General features: G+C 43.4%; 1 protein-coding gene across 7 annotated transcripts in view; it reads right to left on the bottom strand.

The window, feature by feature from the left end:
* sdk2 (sidekick cell adhesion molecule 2) overlaps positions 1 to 20,324 on the bottom strand; it is a 412,574-nt gene extending 392,250 nt beyond the window's left edge. For 4 of the 7 annotated variants that reach the window (XM_062970847.1, XM_062970849.1, XM_016991243.2 and 1 more), the window contains exon 1: positions 19,475 to 20,323. In XM_062970847.1, coding sequence (XP_062826917.1) covers positions 19,475 to 19,550 — 76 coding nt within the window. In that variant the 5' untranslated portion in view covers positions 19,551 to 20,323. Of the gene's footprint in view, positions 1 to 19,474 lie in introns of all 7 variants that reach the window. The other 3 variants (XM_062970845.1, XM_062970848.1, XM_062970846.1) reach the window with 1 other exon arrangement.
* Between the last annotated feature and the right edge of the window lie 2,139 nt (positions 20,325 to 22,463).

Below are 22,463 nucleotides of genomic sequence, written 5' to 3'. Positions count from 1 at the left end.
ATTCGGAGAGATACTGAAAACATTACTCCCGTGGTAGAACCAGATGTCCCGAGTTCCCCAGGGAATGTATCCTTTAACAGAAGGGAGTTTTTGCATCGCCAGAGATCAGAAAAACAAGAGCTTCGAAGGAGTCAACGTTTGGCATCTAGAGGGGATAATGGATAGGAGATTCCCTTGGGAACCTTTGGGGAGTTGGTTTCCCTTTGCTGTGATTAGATCTAAGTTCCATAAAAGTGTCTTACACTGTGAACAATTCGTGGTGTCAACGTAGCGACTTCTGAGAACACTTCACTGATTCCAGTTCCCTGATTTCACCAAGCCAAGTCTCCTGTTCCTGGCGGCCAAGCCGAGCCATGACTCCCGATTTAATCCAGAGTAAATTCAAGTCCTTGCCTTGTTCCTGAATCCAGATTGCTTTTAGCTTCGTCTTCTGCCTGCCTTGATATCAAAGACTTCCTAGTGACTTTGGACCTTGTTATTCACTCCTGCTTTCTTGTTGTTTTCCCCGCTCAAGAACTTCCCAACAGTTTTGAACGTGTTTCGGTTTCTGGACTTTGAACAATAATATTGGACCTTTCTCTTCAACTCTTTGGACTAATTCATACCATATCATAAAGGACTATTGCTCACTCATCCTTTCCACTTATTCTTTCCTGAATTTATAATTGTTTCAATAAAGATATTATATGATTATTGGTCTCTGTTTGGTTTCCAGTGCTCACGCTGCCTTGGGGTGCAACAGGAACACTTTTCTAGGAAGGTGTAGGTCCTCCATCACAATTCAACTATTCTATCATGCTGGAGGGCCTACAAAGGCCTAAAGATAACATATTTTTCAGCTACATGTAAATCATACTGAAGTTGGTGATAAATACAGCAATGCAGAAATTAATAACTATGTGGAGACCCCAGCAACAATGAATCCTCTGGACCAGGCCCGTAGCCAGGATTTTGATTCGGGAGGGGCTGAGATTTTGGTTCGGGGGAGGGCTGAATCTGAGTGAGAGAGGATCTACCCTAGCCAACCTTTTGTATTGTTATCCCAATACCCCCATGCATATGGGATATATTGAGCATGGTGCTCAGATCATGATATGAATAAACATAACAGTTTAAATAATAAATGTAAAGCCTTTTTGCAGACCACCCTGAGAATTTCGGGGGGGGGGGGTGAAGCCCCTCAAGCCCCCCCCCCCCCCCCCGGCTAGATAGTAAGTAAGTAACTTTATTTTTCTATCCCGCCACCATCTCCTGACAGGGACTCAGGGCGGCTAACATGGGACAAAGGCCCAAAAACAAAATAAGTACAACAATTAAGACATATTGCAATAAATAAAACACAATAAAATCAACATTTTAAAAACAATACATTATAGAAATCATAAAAACTCATTAAAAGCATAAAATGAAAGAACCCAATTACAATAAAATAAACCACCAGGTTGAAGGAGGGGGATGGTGTGGCGGGGACATTTGAACTCAAGTGCAGTAGTATAGTTATAAAGTGCTTTGGGGCAAACGACAAGATGGAAACATTTCTTAACCGTTTGATGGGGATGCCTGCTCTGGACTCATTCTCCACTTTGTTAATCAACCTCGCCCTTGTCTCTTGCATTTTATTACAAGGGGGGATTAAACAAGGAGCAAAGAAAAGGAAGGGGAGAAGGAGGAGAAAAAGTAGTTTTGACAAGGTGGGTCAAACCCCATCAGCAGATTGCTGGAGCCTGCAATGAGTAATGCTTTACAAAGAGGCAAGAAGCGAGTGACATGGTGTGTGTCAGCACAACTTCTAAAAAAGGACAAAGTTCTTCTGGTGGAGTCCTGTAATAATGAAGGCAAAGCAAGGACAGCTTTCCCCCACCCCTTTCAACTGTCACTTCAGTTCTTCAAAGAGTTTCCAGTGTCGTCTGTCTTCATCTTTCCATGAAAAAGAAATCTTCAAAGCTAAAATCAACTTACCCTATCAGAATACACCAAAGCTAGAAGCAGAGCCCTTCCCAGCAGAAAATTGAAAAAATTACAGCTACTAGTTGGGAGAATACAGTTGCAGCTCTACCCAGGTGGTCAAGCTTGTGGTCTCCTGTGAACTTCAATCTACCTTTCTGGAGCTGAAGGCTAATAATGGGGTTTGGTTAACAACAAAGGATCCTTGTTTGTCCAGCACTGCCTCTAAGCTGCTGCCTTCAGTGGCTACAAGCCAAGGAAAAGTTTAATGCTTGCTGTGGCTGTCGGGAGAACACAAACCAATACATGGAAAGAGATCAGAGTGCATTGGTCCCAAAGCTGCTTCTCAAGGTTACACAGACAATTGTTGTACATTACCACATACATGAGTGGCCCCCGAGGCCAGCCGCTGTGCCAGGTCTCAGCTCCCTGGCAGAGTCATTAAGAGCCTACATTACAGCAAATAATATTTCCTTCCTTTACGATTATCGTATCATCAAAATTTCAGGGCCGCACTAGGCCACTAATGGCTTCCTAAGAAGCATCAAATTTTAATCTCCTCCTTCCCAGCCACCCCCCCTTTGCAACTTGCTCACCCACAAACCACTTTCTTTCCTCAGCTACTCCACATACAGCCAGTAACTAATGCACCAAACCAACCTTAAGTAAGAAGCAAAGCAGTTTTCAGCCTAGCAATTGTGGGAAGAACAAAAGCAGGGAATAGAGGCAGTTCTTTTGAGAAGCAGGTCATACACTGACCAAAAAGAATTCAAATGCTGCCCACAAAAGCCTGGGATTTCTGCCCTTCTGTTCCAAGTCCTCCAGTAACTGATACTTAAAGACATAGGCTCCTTCCACACAGCTGTATAAAATCCACATTGAACTGGATTATATAGCAGTATGGACTCAGATAACCCAGTTCAAAGCAGATATTGTAGATTATCTGCCTGGGATTCTGGGGCCCTTCCACACAGCTTGATAAAATCCACATTGAATTGGATTATATAGCAGTGTGAACTCAGATAACCCAGTTCAAAGCAGATGTTGTGGGATTTTCTACCTTGACATGCTGAGTTATACGGCTATGTGGAAGGGCCCTGGGTTATAATGGCTGTGTGGAAGGGTCCAAATTGTCTGAGCATGGAATATCACTGAGATATCCTAGGGCCCTTCCACACAGCTATATAACCCAGAATATCAAGGCAGATAATCGACAGTATCTGCTTTGACCTAGATTATCAGTGTCCACACTGCCATATAATCCAGTTCAATGTGGATTTTATATAACTGTGTGGAAGGGGCCTTAGTTAACATAAACCAATTTGCTGCTTGTTCTTATGTGCCTTCAGGTCAACTCCAATGTGTATCTTAGTGCTTTCTTGACAACTTTTATTCAGAAGTTTAAGACGCTTTCCTGTAAGGTTGAAGGTGGAGATTGCCTGATATCACTCAATGGATTTCTATGGTAGAGAAAGGATTCAGTCTCCCAGAGTCCTAGCCCAATGCAAACATCACTAGACCCTGTTGGCCCTCAACATAGACCAATGCACTCACACAGTCTTATCCTGGAGTGGAGAACATGCAGCCAGTAAACCACATGTGGATCTTGATGGTTTTTGTACCACCACCTCACCCAAGCCTTTTTTTTTAAAGCCTAAGCAAAAGCAATTGTATTGTTCTCTAGAAATTGTGGCACTCCTATAAAACAAAGGCTGTATTTGCTTTTGCTTTCTCTTTGTACTCCTCAGAACTGCCAAAGACTTCAATCCTTTGTCTAATCTCTGTTTTAAGTAGAATAAAGAACCTCTGTTTCCAGGGTCACTTTCACACAGCTGAATAAAATCCTATATTATCTGCTTTGAACTGAAATATATGACAGTGTAGACTCAGATAACCCAGTTTAAAGCTGACATTGTGGGATTTTCTGCCTTGATATTCTGGGTTATATGGTTGTGGGAAGGGCCCCAAGTCTCTGCATGCATCCAAATGGTCTCTTTCCGCCCTCAACATCTCTTTCCCCCCCAAATGTCTGAGTTACCTCACAGTATCTCAACACCAATGCAAACTTCATGCTTAGTAGTGAGGAAAGGGGATTACAGCTGTTTCCCACAACTCTGAACTATCCATCAAGGGATGAGATCACTCTGTTGTTTCACAGGTCGCTCACTGCAGTGCTCTGCTGGGCTGTTAGAAGGGAGACTCTTTCCCATAGTGTAGCATGGGAAGACTGGTCTTCACCTCACTTTATTCCTCCATTGTCACTTTTCTGTGTTCTTGATTTACATACTGAAAAAGGGCTCCTTTCTCAGCACCCAGCAAGGAAACCAACATAGGTGAGTGTGCATGCATACATACATATAACTGTGCTGCTCACAATTGCTTTGAGTTTGAACCCTGCTCACTACCAGTATGCCTCCTTAGCCACTTTTCCCCACAGGAAAACAGTTTTTGGAACAAAATCACCATTGTTTTACCAGCAACCATTAACATGCATGATTGAACTTCATGAGCAAATTACAAGTTGTGCAAAGAAACACATTCTTCACACTATCCTATAAACTATTGCTTTCATTGACTGACCCTAAGTTCTTCTATATGAAAGAAAAACCTGTCCTTGCTTTTCCCCTCCACACCATGGACGGATGTTCTATAACTCTTGTTATGGATAATGCTGGAAAGCATTTTTTTTCTTAATTCAAACTATCCAAACAAATTAGATTTTCCTCCAAGGCAGGAGGCTCAGTCACTTATTTTTTTTGCTTAAGTCATTTGTATCATTCAGAGTTCTATGACAACCATTCTGAGATGGGACATTATTAGTGACAAAACATCACCAGAGAAGATGCATCCGTGGGAGAAAGCCTCTTTCTTCTACATGAAGGTCACTTAAAGGCCACATGCCTCAAAAAAAGGAAGTGGTTTTCTGAATGAGACAAGATCTGCTCCTGGGGTTAAACCAATATAAAAAGCTCTTTTCTTAAACGGTGCTCTTCCTCCCCCCCCCCCCCCCCCCCACAGGGTTATTTACACCAAACTATTATTTGGTTTGTTTCAAATCCAGAGAATAAAACATCTGTCATTAATGTGATGTTGTCTTTTTATCCTTTTTATCAACAGCCCAGCTCAAGTCTTACAAATTTAGAGCTTTTGCTTTGTTGATGGAGTCTATCTACCCATAATACAGCCCTCCTCTTTTTTTCCCTGACAGCAAGAACTGTTTCATAGCGACATCATCATCAGATGGGCTCCCTGTGTTGCCTTTGGAGCAATGAGGGAAGACAGGTGGCAACGCTTTGCTCTGTGGGATGGGGGCCCAGGTAAGTCAGGCAATGCAAAGCATGGAGCAACAGGTTCTCCACACCCCCACAGGGATCCTATGGATTTCCCACAATGCATCACAAATCCATAGCCCTTTGTGATTATGTCCTGAAAGATTGGATGGTGGATTCATTTTTAAAGGCTGGTGGGCCACATTTCAGGAGCGCTTTCATTACCCATTTTTACATGTCAGAAGTTTGTACTAGATTAGACTTGCAGTCCCTTCCAACTCCTTTTGTTCTAAGGAAGGAGCCACCTTAGAATCCTCTATGAGGAAACAGACAAGCAATAGTGTGATGTAATAGATTCCATCCATCACATTCTCTCTCCTATTCATTCAGGGCTAGCCTACTTTGCTCATGTGTCAAGATCTTGATGAAGCTGAGACTGTAGTTTTCTTAGTTGCTTATAAGTCCACCTGCCCAGGGATCAACAATCCCACAGTTTCCTGCCACAAACTGTAATAGAGAAACAGCACACCTAGGGGATTGTCAGGGACAAAGAGATGCCTTTAGCTCCATATCACAAACAAGTTTAAAACTTAATCTGCATTGAGATCTGACATGGGAAGGAGAGTAGAAGTGTGTGTATGCCATTGAGGTATTCCAATTGAAACCCAATTCCATGCTGAGGTGCCTTCAGTTTTGTGACATATTACTTTCCTGATAAACACTGCATTCCATTGTGGATAATTAGCAATTGGTCCTAATCAATAAGTTATTTTTGCTGCAGGTAATTAATAATTGTGTGGTAGAGCTCTAAAGTAATTAACATTTCACTGCTCTTTCCCAGATGGGCATTTTGATTTTAATATAAACAACTACAAGAGTGTAGAAGGGTAAGGAAGAGCAGATCACTGACTGCTGGTTTCAGTTAAAGCCCTAGTAGTAGGGTGTGTGAAGGAGACCAAAGAGCATAGAGTAGAACTGTGAGGAAGGAGTTGGAAGACTGAAACTACACAACACAAATAGGGCTGCAAACATCTTCTTTATACTTGAGTTCCAGGGAAGTGAAAAGTGGTGTGGAAAATGTGACAGCTGAACTGAAGTTTTCTTGGTGTTTGGACTGGGGAAGACATCCAAGAGAGTTGGGAATCCAGATACACTTGGAGGGAGCTGGGAACAAGGCCTACCAGAAAAGATGGCCAGGGAAACAGAGAACTGGAGTAGTTGAAGTGAATTACCCTTTCCTTCTTTGCAGATACATTACTTGTTATTGGTTTGTTTGCCATTTTGCTTGCTTCTTGAGTCTCTGAAAGATCCAATCTATCTGCCTGGATCTATCTGTCCTCATCCAGTAATCTCTTGCAAAAATCCTGCCAAGACTTTTCTCCTGAAGCTACTTACTCAAACTTGTGCTCTTTTTTGTCTGAGGACTCTTTAACCTTAAAGTTAAAAAAATTCTTCCTATCAGAGAGGGTTTGTGTGTGCCTGAGATGTCATGCAAGAGGGAGGCACCCTTCCCATGGAGGAAACAGTCTCCATTACAAGAGGATAGCAACTTTTTTTTTGTTTCCGTAAAAGGCATTAGAGCATGAGTACTCTCCCCCTCTTTTCGGTATTTTTGTTTCTCTCTCTTTCATTCTCTTGTTCTCACTCCTCCTCTTTGCTTCTAAACCTCTTATCGATCAGCCTTTCTTTAGCTGCCTCAGTCGATCATGCAACAAAAGATGGATGTCAGCTCAGATCTTTGTAAGAAGATGCCAAGGTATTGTACCCCCTACATTTTCAAAATGGAGGCCCATCAGCTTCTGAAATGAGCTCCCCCAACTGGAACCTGCTAATACAAAGCAGACAAAATAGAAAGGCGGATGATGTGGTATTTACCAGATCTGGCATTTACATACATCACAGGGAAGAAGAGACAAAAGGAAATCTTATGCCTCTGAAGTATCAGTAATGCACTATATTTTTCAGTGTAATTAAATTTATGACTACACAAACTGTGACTTCTAATGTCTAGCCATTTAACCACCATAACAACATCTTCTATTTGAACTCTTAAATATACGGTCAAAAATCAACTCAGATTGGATCATGCTGTCTTTATATTATCTCATACTGCAATATGTAAACACAGGCACCATATTCCTGTGGTTCAATTGTGAAGACAATGATATGATGAGATGGACAGTGTGGGCAGTTCAAAAGATGGCCTGAACTCATCTCAGTCAGAGATTTATACTTTAGGCACTTCATTAGCTTGATTAAAAAAAGAAGCTTAAAGAAAGAGAAGGCCTCAAATCAAATATATATGGAATGATTTCTCATAGCTACAGGCTTGAAACATTTATACTGTGTTGTGTCACAGAATAATAAGAATTTTTGCAGGGGGACAATTAAGTATCAGTTCAATAGCAGTCTAAGCCTATTCATCAATGTTTTCTGTCTGCTCCCTTTCACATGTTACAGAGAGGCAAATCTAGGTCTATATACGCTCAATGAGAAGCTTCCACTGATTGCTGAAAACTTTATCTTTGTGAAATACAACTCAAATTTCATTCATATTGAACTTTTTGACCTTAAAAGGAATTGTGCAACACAACACACAAACTGTTCCATTTAGAGGAAAATGCATCAAATACACAACACCCAAGAACCAGAACTATGAAGAAGACAAGTCTACATGTATATGGAGACAGGATCATTAGAAAGAGCTTGGCCACTAACAGGCTTACTTTGAAGAAATAAATAAATAAGTGAAACTGTTGGAAAGATGCCATAAAAGTAGTTCTAGAGAAAAACTATTTCGTCATATAGGATGTTTGAAGTTTACAGAAGAGTAAACTTCTGTTTAATTGTTCTCTTCAAGGAAGGGCCTACCTGGTTTTTCCTTGCTGCAGCCAAAATGTGAACACGGAGAGTACCTGGCCCTTCACTTTTGGGTCTCTCTTGACCACATTAAAAACATGTTGTTCACTGGCATTCCATAAGGCTGAAAACTTAGTTACTCTAAAAATGAATTCAGATTCAGTTGCTACAGACTGTCTGTGTATTCATTACCTAATTCAAGACTCCTGCATACAGCTGAAACTGCCTGTTCAAGAGAGCAGCCCGCTGTCCGGCTAAGTTTAAATCTCTGTCTCCCCACTCCAATTCAACAATACCATAATTGATTTTCTAGCCTCTTGCAAGTAAAATTACACATCAAACACCAACTGACATGCATAGTTTCTCATCCATAAATGGATAAGTGTGGGAGATTTCCACTACTGAACCACTCAGAACCATAGTAATCCCTTGCAATCAGAAGAAATGCTGGTGTATAATCTTTGATGTTTGTAAAAGAAGCAGTTCCTGTTTAATTTGGAAAAAATAATGTAGAAATGATATTATGAGAGATTTCAAGGCTATCACTAACTCACATCTACCCTTTACTCCCTGATGTCAACTTTAACTTTACAAGTTAGCCTAAAAAATACTAGAATAGAATACTTTCACCATTTCTCTTGTCCCCAGAATAAATTATTATAGTATATCAACACAACAAGCCAATGAAGGTGAGAGATAATTCAATTGGCCTTCTGTAAATTGCTTCTGATTGTTGTCTGCCAAAGTGGTATAAATAAATTTGGTCAATAAAACAGTGTTTCTTGGCTAGTTTGATATGAGCAACTAGCATTTTTAAAAATATGCTACGGATTAGCAATATGTTTATGCCAATTATCTACAAATGTTTCTTTTTTCCTTGGAAATTGTCCTTGGATTAACAGCCAATGGCTGATAGGCCACTATCAAGGATCACTACTTTGAATAGCACTGCCATAAAAGAAGAACTAATGTAAGTAATAACCAATGAATTGGAGAGAGGCAGGAAAATACTGAATATGACGTTATCGTGAAATGTGTTTTTCTAGCAGAAATACAGTGGGAGGCATGGGTTGGCAGTATCTATGTCTCTTGCATAATCCCTAATAAAGGCCTGAAATTCAAGAACATAATAGGAAAATTGTGATAATTACAGTAGAGAGCTTTAAACAGGAGTTTTTCACATATTTTTGTTATAGAGGTAAGGAAGGTAACGTAGAACACTATAGTAACAAAGCATGATTCATTCACCATTCTATGAAAAAAAAATCAAATTGAACACCTTATGCCAATTCATCTATTGGTCAACACACAAATACTTCAGTGAAAGAGACATTACAATCTTTAAAATCAAGATGAGAGAAGTGGAAGCTTGAAAAATCAACCCCAAAAAGGTAAGAACATTGGCATAATAGCTTCTGATGCCTGAGAGCAAGCACAACGCTAGGGAGCCCAGGAGACAGAAATTCAGAGACAAGGAGAAGAAGGATTCGGCAAGCGCAAGTGAATCAATCAAAGAGACCGGCACACTTTCTGACACAGGGCCCCTTCTGGATAATATACTGCAAGTTTATCTGTTATGTTCTGAACTTAATTACTGAGAAATTATAGCCTAGGTGCAAAGAAGAGGCAGCGTTAAGAGCCAGGGGCACTGTGAAGGCTTTGGCTTTGTCAGCGGCTGGAAACAATGGCCATAAATTCTGAGCTGAGAGAGAAGATTGTGGTATATGCCCTGGGTATTATAAACCCTAGGGAGAAAGTCATAGGCTCCCTCACTGCCAGAAAAACAGCTTGAATGTGCAGTCGTTCCACACATGGGATGCTCTTCTTCACCCAGAGATAAAGATCAGATCCTAAGGGACAGTGCAGCAACACAGCTTGAAACACAACAACCTGGATGCAGGAATATATAGGTCAATGGTAGCTAGAGCCTTCGCTAACCCTTGTTCTAAAAAGCAACATTGCTCAGTTGTGAAACATGCCTTCTAGCCCCCACTGCTGGACTATATTCCCACATTTGCCCGATTTCCTTTGCAATTTGGGGCAAATATCTCTGTTTTTCTTCTCATATTTTCCCGACTCACTGCTTTAAAGAAAGGCCTTCTTTTACACTGTATCAGTGATATTTGTAAACAAAAGCTGTCCTGGCTTTAGCAGTATACAAGTCATTAAAATGACTGTAAAGTATGGCCTCCACAACCATGGCACCTATGGTTTTACCTGCCTATGCCTGACCTTTTCTATGAATTTCTAGGTCTTCCAGGCAATTCTATGGCATGCTTTTGCTAGAAATTACCTCAGAGTTGAACTGCAGGATCTAACAAATTCCTAGACAGGATGACTCTCTAGGTTTTTCTATGTCATCCAATGTGACTATAATAACTTCTGTCAGAAAGTGTTCATTTCAATAGGGTTCATGATTATCCATGGTTTTCTGATTCTATGGTAAGTTCAGGAGCACAATTCTTGCAAAAAAAGTAGGTTGAACTATATTTCAAACACTTATTATTAAGACAAAACTTTGCGAGACTGTACAAATCTCCTGAAGTATGGACAAATACTGGGTACAGGATTACTGTTTTTGAAAATTCAGTAATGCTAGAGTAGACACAGAGTTTCCACAAACAAGGCCGTTTATTTGTTCCTGTAACGTTTGAGTTTTTTCATGAAATATCCAAATGACACTTCTCTTGTCCCAGACTATTTTTTGCACATTTCCAGGCTAGTTACATTTTATTCCTGCCCAGAAGTGGGATTCTTTTTTCCTTCCAAAACATTCAGGCCAAAAATGTATCCTTCAAGTGCTACAGTGTATCAATGAAATAGCGATTTGACATTACAAAATTACAGTGTAAAAAAACTTTAAAAATCAGAGAGACCCCCCCCCTTCCCTTTAAATCATTGGACCCACATTGTAAACCACATCCTATTTAAAAACCGGGGGGGGGGGGGGTTGTGTTTAAAAGAGCCCTAGTACTAGTCCAAAATTTTGCTATGAACAGTTCCCCACCTCCAAAAAAATTTGAGTGAATGGTGGTTGCAGAGGCTATGATTGACAAAACCCAACAATACCAAGAACGTCATGAGGACTCATTCTTCAATTGACCAATCTGGAAGAGTTTAAAGTGGTGTCAAACTGCATTAATTTAACAGTGTAGATGCACTCTATGTATGCACTGGTCCAAAATTATCCTCAAATACATCCACCCAGCGTGATACCATCATGGGTTACAATGACATTAAACCTCTCATTGTATTCGTCTTCTTGCCCCCCAAACAGCACTCCTTATTCTCATGTGATGTTTTGGATAGCTAAATGGAACTTCCAGGTTATTTTCATGTGGAAAGAAGTTCCTAACTGGGTTTATGTAATTCCACGCATAAGATTTATAGATGAGTTCTCAGATTCCTGAAAGACAGATGGCTAAAGCTTTTAACTTTTAACACAACTACAAGTTTGATAGATTCATTCTGAGGGAGCTACAGAATATGCTGTGAAAGGCTTTCATGGCCGGAATCACTGGGTTGTTGTGAGTTTTCCAGGATGTATGGCCATGTTCCAGAAGCATTCTCTCCTGACGTGTTGCCCACATCTATAACAGGCATCCTCAGAGATTGTGAGGTCTGTTGGAACCTAGGAAAGTGGGGTTTATATCTGTGGAATGTCCAGGGTGGGAGAAAGAACTCTTGTCTGTCTGAGGCAGGTGTGAATGTTGCAATTGACCACCTTGATTAGCACTGAATGGTCTTTCTGCTCCAAAGCCTGGCTGCTTTCTGCCAGAATGATTCTCATGTTTCACCCCAGGGGTCCAAAAGTTTGTGCCACAGTAAGGATGGAATGAATAAATTAGGTTGTGATCCTGTGAAAACTTACCAGTAAGTAAAATCTAATAGAATTGATTGTATTTTTTCTTTTTCTGCATAGGATTGGGGTGTACTTGAACTAAACTTTGAATATAAGGATGTTTAATCCTGTAAGAGATCCAGGTTACACAGACTGTCTTGTGCATTTGGACACCATGAGAAACCAGAAAGAGGTTCACATAATACAGTAGAGTCTCACTTATCCAAGCTAAACGGGCCGGCAGAAGCTTGGATAAGCGAATATCTTGGATAATAAGGAGGGATTAAGAAAAAGCCTATTAAACATCAAATTAGGTTATGATTTTACAAATTAAGCACCAAAACTTCATGTTATACAACACATTTTACAGAAAAAAGTAGTTCAATATGCAGTAATGTTATGTTGTAATTACTGTATTTACGAATTTAGCACCAAAATATCACGATATATTGCAAACACTGACTACAAAAATGGCTTGGATTATCCAGAGGCTTGGATAAGTGAAGCTTGGATAAGTGAGATTCTACTGTAATAATAATAATAATAATAATAATAATAATAATAATAATAATAATTGTATTTCTTACCAGCCTCTCCTCATGGCTCAAGGCTCATTTTCAGAGGCATGCAGTGAAGAGTTCGTGTGACTTTATCATTATTAAACCACGGTTTTGTAATGATGGCCATTATCATAGTTTATTGTGATACTTCAATATGACAAAAAAGAACGTCCCAAAGAATTATATCTTTTTAATTCACACTCGTGTGTGCGTGTGTGCGCGCGTACACGCATGTGTGTGGTGGGTGGTCTGAATCCTACATGCTTGCACAAAGTAATTGGCATCAACTGGGATTTAGTTCTAGGACACCCCCCCCCCCCCACACACACACACACACATACATACACATGAACACAAAAATCTCATCACTCAAGTTTTTTATATGTAGTGGGATAATAAAATAGACTCACTTATATAAAATGGCATAATTAAGATTTACTTTTTAGATTAAAAAATGAAATATTTTTGGAGGTTATGGATGGCTGAATCCATGGATGCAGAAGCCATGGCTAAGGAAGGCAAGGGGCAATTGTACACATTATTATTTGTGGAAAGGAAGCAAACAAGAATATTGCTATAACAGTTTCTAAAAAGAATAGCTTTTTAACATTTGTTCTAAAGAAGAAAGATAATGAGTGTTTGCAGTATATAGGAAATTGTCCTGTCTAGTGTCAGACTATTGATACATCCAGCTCATTAATGCCAACAGTGGCATGAAACAGGTCCTTCTCAGGTATACCTAGCAGTAAAACTGGGATGTTCCATTGTCAAAGCATGTGTACTTAGTACCAGTCTTTCCCCATAAGTAACTGGACAAAGGTAGATAGACCATACCAATATACTTATGATAATCTGCTGGGTTTGGGGCTGTGGTTATTCAGCTAGTCCACTGTAGTCTCCACTGACTGGAGTTTCCCAGAATTTAGAGTTTTACCATAGCCAGTTACAAGGTCCCTTTGAAAATGAATCTGAATTTGCTGTGTAGACTTGCTAATTAATCAAAATCAATGGCTCATATGCTTTTTTTTAATCAAGTGAATTTTGGAAAAAAAAAGATGAAGGACCAAAAAAGGACCAGTGTTTGGGTGTGTTTTTTAAATGCTGGCAGCCTTTTGCCATGCAATAAGTCATCCTGTAGAGTTTCAGAGTCATCATACATATAAATACTATGGCTATTAAATTTCCTTTTAATGGTTTCTTTAGTCCACATTTTCAGAAAGTGCCCTAAATCTTCCAAACGGTAGTGGCATTTGGATAGATCTACATATTTCACCATAGCATTTGGAAAGCTGACTTTCACTCCCACAAAATTTGCAATATGCACACACCAAAGAAACTATAAGGAGGAATGGGAAAACACACACACACAAGGCACTTAGAAATTCTCCCCATGAAAGTGCAACATGTGCTTAAGTAGAGATTAGCGAAAAGTTTATTAATAATAATGTAGAATTGTTATTTCACAGAGAGGGATCACAAGGGTACTGTGAGGTCTTCAAATAAAACCTCAAGAGAAACCAAAACCTTTTGATCCAGTGAATGTCTACTATAAAAATAAAGCCCTCCACCCACCTATCCTTTCCTTCTCTTGGTAACAAATCCCTCCTCTGGCCTTTTCACACAGTGTAGAGTTTCCTGGAGCTGACATTGGCCAGAGCAACCAAATCAATGCGCTCTGCCTAAAGAGGAGTCTATTTATGTAACTCGTTCAGATAATAGAAGTGGCTGAAAATAGTCTGCGCAGAACATAAGCATTCCAGAGGCAATTAGCTTATCGCAGGGTCCTGCACTGGCTTGTGGCACTTGCTGACCGTGGGCTGTCACGGAAGGGTACTTTCCAATGACCTTTTTTTCAATGGCAAACTCTTCATTTGACTCACATTAGTAGGTTTTACACAGCTAGGTCCCACCAACTCTGTGTATGCGAGGAGAACGGATGAGAGAGTATTACATGCAGCGGAAGGGAGGAAATCTTCAGATTTGAGCAACCGGGGGCTAAACCAATCTAACTCACAAAGTTCTCAAAGGGTGTTTAGCTAGAGGAAAAATTCCAGTTCATTATAAAGATAGTGAGTCTTAACTCTAACATCAAAATACAGTGTTTCAAGGGAATAAATGCAGAGGTGTTGCCTTGCAGCTATGCAGAGGTGATTGATTTGCAATTGACTTGCAAATGCCACCATCCCATTAGATGAATTCAGAGTTCTGCTGCCACTTTTCCCTTATCCACAGTGGTGTGCTCAAGTGGAAGCACAGCCTAAATGGCTAGATACCCTTTGCGTTAGCCTCCTACTAAATTTGTATGGCTTTGCATCCTGTGAATTGTGAACTGGGTTTTGCTATCACACAGCTGGCAACCTTGGGAGAACATGAGACTGCCTCCATGTCCCTTCCTCTGTCCGCCCTTCATTTTTCAACTCCCTGTGCTTTCTCTGCTAACTCTTGCAAACCCACCCCCATCTCCAACCAAGAACTGCCATTGTAAGCCTTTGTGGACTCAGCCAGCCAGTAGTCCTGTACTATAAACCAGTGGAAAGTGCCTGGGTGATAAATATGCACATCGTAAAAAGAAAAAAGAACCTGCTCCTGTCATTTAAAGCCGCTGTTTGGGTAACTAAACAAATATTGGTTCAGTCTACAGAAGAAAAGTGTTGAAACTTTTAATGACCCCAAGACAAAGTAGTAGAAGAAACAGAAGGAGGGGAAGGAAATACATATGCCAGGGATCCATCGTAGGAACAAATCAGCTTCATGAAAAGTACCACAACTAAATTGCACAGCCAATAATAAGAAATTGTAATTTGGGACAACATTTTGTGTCTCCCCCCACCCCATTTTTCTCTCTCATCCCCGCCAACACCTTTTACCCTTTCTTCCTTACAGGACATTTGTGAACTAGATTGCTTCCTTCCTTATTTATGGTCACTCTTTTTTTTTTTTTTAAACCAGGTTGAGCATCACTTACCCAATATGCTTGGGACTGGTACTGTTTTGGATACTGGGTTTTGTAATACTGAATATACATCATGAAAGATCATGGAGGTGGGACCCAAGTCTAACCAAAAATGTATTTGTGTCTCATATAGACCTTATTACACATAGCCTGAAGTTTAAACAATACTGATCATTTTGTGCATGAAACTAAGTTTGTATTCTTTGAACTATCAGAAAGTAAAGGTATTATTCTCTCAGCCACTGATGTGGAAAATTTGAGATTTTGGAACATTTTGTATTTCCAGATTGGGGGTACTGAAACCCTGAGGAGCTTTTGAAAGATGGAGCACGAAAAGTCAGCCCTGAGCACAACAAAAGGGACCTCTGATCCACTCCTCCCTGGGGCTGTGAGAAGGATGTCATACAGCCCCAGGGAGGAGTGGAGCTTCCTCCACGTGGCTGGCTGGAATAGTGACAACATTCCTTTCTGATGGTGGTTCAACACACACAAACCTTGCTTCATGCACAAAATGATGAAAAAAGATTGTATGAAATGAGCTCTGTGTATAAGATGTAGATGAAACATAAATGAATTTCCAGTTGAGACTTGGTTCTCATCTCCAAGATAATGCACATATATTCCAACACAGAGATTCCAAAATCCCCCAGAGAGGATCCCAAACATGCTTGATACCAAGCATTTCAGATAAGGGATTCTCAAGTCAACCTGTAACTGCTTTCCAATAGCGGCGGGTGGGGAGGTCATGGTCTGCCCAGCGGCCATTGCACTAAACTGGCCTTTCCCTCCTGCCTTTTCCTCTCCCCTCCGCTGAAATCCCAGAGGCGGGGTGGCTGGGCTCTTCAGCCATTCCACCCTCCAGTCAATGGAGGCAGGAGCTTCAAAGGAGGCTGTGAGGGAGAACAATGTCCTTCAGCATAGGGGGAGGGAGCTACATACTTATGTGTGTGAGAGAGAGATTGAGAGTGCATGTGAGTGTATGACAGACACAGAAAAAGATGAATAAAGTATGTGTGCATGTGACAGAGAGACAAATAAATCGAGTAAATGTGTGAGAGAGATACAGAAAAACAGACAGTTTGAGAGAGTATTTGTGTGTGTGTGTGAGAGAGAGAGAGAGAGAGAGAGAGACTGGGTAAGAAAGAAAGGCTGAGATAGAGAATGTATGTGTGACAGAGAAACTGAGAAAAAGAGAGGATGAGTTTGAGAGAGTATGTGTGTAGGAGTGAGAGACAGACATGAGAGAAAGAGATTGAGAAAGTATTGCTGAAGGCTTTCATGGCTGGAATCGCTCACTGGGTTGATGTGAGTTTTTTGGGCTGTGTGGCCATATACCAGAAGCATTCCCTCCTGACGTTTTGCCTACAGAGGTTGTGGTCTGTTGGAAACTAGGCATGTGGGGTTTTATGTATCTGTGGAAGGTCCAGGATGGGAGAAAGAACTCTTGTCTGTTTGAGGCAAGTGTGGATGTTGCAGTTGGCTACCTTGACTAGCATTAAATAGCCTGGCAGTAAACAGGCAGACCTGCAAGGCTGTTTAATGTTAATCAAGGTGGTCAATTGTAGAATTCACATTTGCCTTAAACAGACAAGAGTATTTTCTCCCACCCTGGGCCTTCCACAGATATATAAACCCCCTCTTGCCTAGTTTCCAACAGACCTCACAACCCCTGAGGATGCCTGCCATATATGTGGGTGAAATGTCAGGACAGAATGCTTCTGGAACATGGCCATGCAGCCTGGAAAACTCGCAGCAACCCAAACTGAGAAAGTATGTGTCTCTGTGTGTGAGAGAGATACTAGGAGAGAGACTGGGAACAAGAAAGAGAGTTTGAGAGTGTGCGAGAAAAAGACTGAGAGAAATAAAGAACGTGATTAGTAGAGCATGTGTATGAGAGACAGACCTGAGAGAAATTGAGCGAGTCTCTGTCTCTGTGGGAGACTGAGGCGAGGGCGAGGGCTTTCCTCTGGGTCCGCTTCCTTTGAAGCGCCTGCCCACCTGTAGGCATGTTGCAAAAGGCGCTTCTTCCCGCCAGAAGAGCGAGGTCGGGAGAAAAGGACATCTACACTGCCGTAGGGTCCTATATATTGCGGCACTATAGATTGTCGTTTCAAACTGCATTCAGTGGCGGTGTAGGTGGGGCCCTGCTTTCTTGTTTCCTTTGGGGAAAGTGAACGAGCGAGCGGGCGCCTGGAGGTGTCGCCCGGTGCCTTCTCTTTCTGCGACTTTCTCCTCAGAGGCTCCTTGCTTTTGCGCGGGAAAGAGGAAGGGAGGGAGAGGAGCTTGGGAGGCTCTCGGCCCTCTTTCCCAGCCTTCGGATTCTGATTCAGAGCCCGTCCCCACGCGTTGCATGCTTCTGCCCGGGAAGGACACTGTCTCCTGGGCACCCGGCTTGCCAGAGTGGCACACGCGGGGGCTGTGGGTGCTCCTTTCGCCTCAGGGCTGTGCTCCGTCCCTTTCCTCGGGAGCCAATCCTCTCATATCGAACTTCAAGCTTACTCTGAGGCAAAACCCACCCTGGTTCGGGCGGGGGGGGGGGGTCTGCTCTTGTCTCCCTGTGAGGCTGAGAGAGAGTGGCTTGCCCAAATGGGGCCAAGCGGGGACTCGAGCCCCGTCCCCTCCAGCCGTAGCTTCTCCCTCCGCCCGGTCCGTGGCTTCTCCCTCCGCCCGCAGCTCCCTTTCTTTCCTCCTGCCTCGCTCCAGCCCTCCCTCCCTCCCTCCCGGTGGCTCTGGACTCTTTCTCCTAGGCTGCGTCTACACCAGACGCGGCGTGACACCCCTTGAACCGCCACCTCTCCATACTCTGAGGTGCTGGCAGCTGCAGCTTTGCAGCTTTCCCTGACAGGAGTGCTGGGGCCTCACCAAACTCCCAATTCCCAGGCTCTCCTAGCATCGAGAGGCGGAGGTTCAACTGGTGTCCAGGTGTGTTGTCAAAGGCTTTCGTGGCCAGAATCACTGAGTTGCTGTGAGTTTTTCGGGCTGTATGGCCATGTTCCAGGAGCATTCTCTCTTGACGTTTCAATGCCCACATCTATGGCAGGCATCCTCAGAGGTTGTGAGGTCTGTTGGAAACTAGGCAAGTGGGGTTTATATATCTGTGGAAAGTCCAGGGTGGAAGAAAGAACTCTTGTCGGTCTGAGGCAAGTGTGAACGTTGCAACTGGCCAGCTTGATTAGCACTGAATGGCCTTGCAACTTCGAAGCCTGGCTGATTCCTGCCTAAGGGAGGTGTTAGTTGGCCCTGATTGTTTCATGCCTGGATTTTCCCTGCTTTCATAGTGTTGTTCTTTATTTACTGTCCTGATTTTAGAGGTTTTTTTTTTACTGGTAGCCAGATTTTGTTCATTTTCATGGTTTCCTCCTTTCTGTTGAAATTGTCCACCTGTTTGTGGATTTCAATGGCTTCTCTGTGTAGCCTGACATGGTGGTTGTTAGAGTGACCAATATGTTTTTTTAGTATTAACTCTAAAATCAGGACAATAAATAAAGAACAATACTCAGAAAATAGAGGATTTCCAGACAAGAAACAATCAGGGCCAGTTAGCACCTCCCAGCAAAGGATTCCCCCAGGAATCAGCCAGGCTTTGAAGATGCAAGGCCATTAAATGCTAATAAGGGTGATCAATTGCAACATTCCAACAAACAAAGAGCTCTTTCTCCCACCCTGGACCTTCCACAGATATAGAAACCTCACTTGCCTAGCTTTCAACAGACTTCACAACCTCTGGGGAGGGAATACTTCTGGAACATGGCCATACAGCCCGGCAAACTCACAGCAACCCAGTATCCAGGTGCATTCACTCTAAGGCGCAATTGCACCCTGGATCCCCAGCCTGCCTGCCCTCCTTCCAAGCGCCGAAGCGGAGGGAGGAATCCTCGGGGAAGCCGGAGAAGAAAGTTGAGGCTTGCTTCCCTCCTCCTCCTCCTCTTCCCCCTCCTCCTCTCCCCAAGCGGCTCCTGTTCAATGAGTTTCAAAAGGCGTCCACGATTTCCACCCGAAAAGCCCCCCCCCCCCCAACTCCTTCTCTTGACGGGACCCCCTTCCGTACCTTGAGCTGAGGCGGCGAGGATGCCCACCAAGGCCAGGAAGACCGCGCAGCCCACGAGCTCCCAGGAGTTGCCCATCCCTTCCAGGCTGGGAGGAGAGGGAGAACTTCGCCGGAGAGATGGATGGATAGGCAGATAGATCCCCCTTCTGGGCGTCCTTCCCAGGATCCGAAGCAAGCAGAAGAGCGAGCGGGGTCCGTTCGCTTCCCGCCCCTTGGGGACCCGCTTTCAGGGGAAGTCCAAGGAGGGGCGGGGAAGGGCGGCTGCTCCCTGAAGCGGCCGCTTCATCCTCCGGAGCGAGGGCGTTGGGAGCAGATCCGTGGCCACCTCTCGCTCCTGGATCGGGAGGCAGGCGGAGCAGCCCGGGGCTGTGCTCTGCTTACGGAGGCTCAACAGGGCGAGGAGAGGAAGAAACCTCACGAGCGGCTTCGGAGGGAGACCGAGGCGCCGGGAGAAGGAGAACCAAGAACCCTGCGTTGTTTCCTCGGGAAGTTGTTTCCTCGGGAAAAGTTTTGGGGAGGGGAAGACGGCGGCTGCTCCTGCCTCCCCGCTGCTTCTCCTTCTTCCTCCCCTCCCCTTTCCCCTTGCTCTTAACCCAACCGGAGAGGCATCCTCATAGCCAGCGGCGGCGGCGGAGGCAGCAGCCTTAGTGAGTGGGTGGTTGCTTTCCCCCCAAATCCAAGAGAGCGACGCGGGGAAGGGTCTCTTCGGCTGCGGGGGAGGGGAAGGGGGAAGGCGCCTCTCTCTGTCTTCCTCTCTCTCTCTGTCTCTCTCTCGGCGCTTTCCCCGGCACGATCCGCGCGGCCTCCTCTCCCCTCCCGCTCCGTGCTTCGGCTGGCAGCGGAGTGAGTGAGCCAGCCCGAGACCGGAGCCCAGGAGGCGGAGAAAGAGAGGGGCCCGCAGCGCCACCTGGTGGCCCACGCCGCGGGAAGCGCCTCGCGCGCCCTTGGAAGCAAGCAAGGATGGAAGGAGAGGCGCGACGAAGAGCAGCAGCTTCACTACAGAAGAGACAGATCAGAGAGATGCCCATCTGTCGGGACAGGTTAGGTTGCCCTTACTGTAAGGCAGAATGGGGCTGGCCTTGGGGGTCTTTTCCCACTCTAAGCATAGCGTTTGCTAGTAATACAGAAGAGTCACAAATATCGTACAAAAAGCACACATATCCATTATTTATTTATGTCATTTATATACCGCTTTTTCTCACCCCCGAGGTCAGCATTTCTGAACCTGGGGGTCAGGACCCCGGGGGGGGGGTCACGAGGGAGTGTCAGAAGGGTTGCCAAAGACCACCAGAAAACACATATTTCTGGAGTTCAGAATGCTCGTTGATTGTAGGTGAACTATAAATCCCAGCAACTACAACTCCCAAATGGCAAAAATAATCCCCCCAACCCTACCAGTATTCAAATTTGGGCGTATCGAGTATTTGTGCCAAATTTGGCCAGATCCATAGTCGTTTGGATCTGCTCTCCAGAGGCAAGTGAACTGCAGCTATCCTAAATCACTGTCAGTTCGTTCCAAATCCCTCCTGTATTTTCTGTTGGTCATGGGGCTTCTGTGTGGGAAGTTTGGCCCAATTCCATCATTGGTGGGGTTCAAGGGGCAATTTGATTGTAGGTGAACTATAAATCCCAGCAACTACTCCCAAATGTCAAGGTCTGTTTTTCCCCAAACTCCACCAGTGTTCACATTTGGGCATATTGAGTATTTCTGCCAGCTTTGGTCAAGATCCATCCTTGTTCGAGTCCATAGTGCTCTTTGGGAGTAGGTCAACTACAACGCCAAAACTCAAGGTCAATGCCCACCAAACCCTTCCAGTATTTTCTGTTGGTCATGGGAGTTCTGTGTGCCAAGATTGGTTCAATTGCATTGTTGGTGGAGTTTGGAATGCTCTTTGATTGTAGGTGAACTATAAATCCCAGCAACTACAACTCCCTAATGACAAAATCAATCCACCCCCCCCCCCCACCAACTCCACCAATATTCAAATTTGGGCGTATCAGGTATTTGTGCCAAATTTGGTCCAGGTCCAGAGTCATTTGGGTTCACAGTGCTCTCTGGAGGCAAGTGAACTACATCTATCCTAATGTTGTAGCCCAGCCTAAGGTTGGGCCTGTTCAGCCTGTGATTGTCTCTGCTCCTGACTCTGTGATTGCTCCTGTACCTGACTTGTCAAAGGACTCTGGACCATTAGACAGCACAGTATTTTATTTATCATGTCAGAAGCGAATTGAGGATACAGTTATATATGAAAACGCAAAGTGAAAAACTTGGCATTATACTGATTTCCTTTGACCAGAAGTTGGCCACTTGGAGTGCCTCTGGTGTCACTGTGAGAAGGTCCTCCATTGTGCATGTGGCAGATTGCATTATAGTAAGTGGTCTGTGGTTTGCTCTTCTCCACATTCGCATGTTGTGGACTCCACTTTGTAGCCCCATTTCCTGAGATTGGCTTTACATCTCATGGTGCCAGAGCACAGTCTGTTCAGCGAGGACATGAGAGAAGCCTCCCCTGGGCAATGTCTTTGTAGACGGCTGAGTCTTTCACACAAGAAGCGACTTGCAGGCAACACAGTAATTCAGTGTTAATATCAAACTGGGGGTTTAATCAACCTCTTATAAAATTACAGACTTTATCAAAATAATTTTTTCCATCCTTCTCTTTTAATTTTTAAATTGCATGTCATTTATTGCCAATTGATGGAGTTTGTGGAAAATTTATTGAAAAGGGATTTAAAAAGAAAGATGGAGAATTACCTTCACAAGAGGAAATGAAATTTTGAACAGAGGATATAAAAAGAAGTAGCTCAAGGGGCACTGAGGTGAATGATAGGAATATGGACAAGAGTAAAATTTATAGTAGCTGTGCCCGGCCACGTGTTGCTGTGGCCAAGTGTGGTGGTATGGGAAATAAAGTATCGAGGAATTGGTGGTAGTTAGTACAGTAGAGTCTCATTTATCCAACACTCACTTATCCAACGTTCTGGATTA

Source organism: Anolis carolinensis, chromosome 2, assembly GCF_035594765.1.
Source record: "Anolis carolinensis isolate JA03-04 chromosome 2, rAnoCar3.1.pri, whole genome shotgun sequence".
NCBI lineage: Eukaryota > Metazoa > Chordata > Lepidosauria > Squamata > Dactyloidae > Anolis > Anolis carolinensis.
Note: the sequence above shows the minus strand (reverse complement) of the source record. Positions and strands in the feature narration are given on the sequence as shown.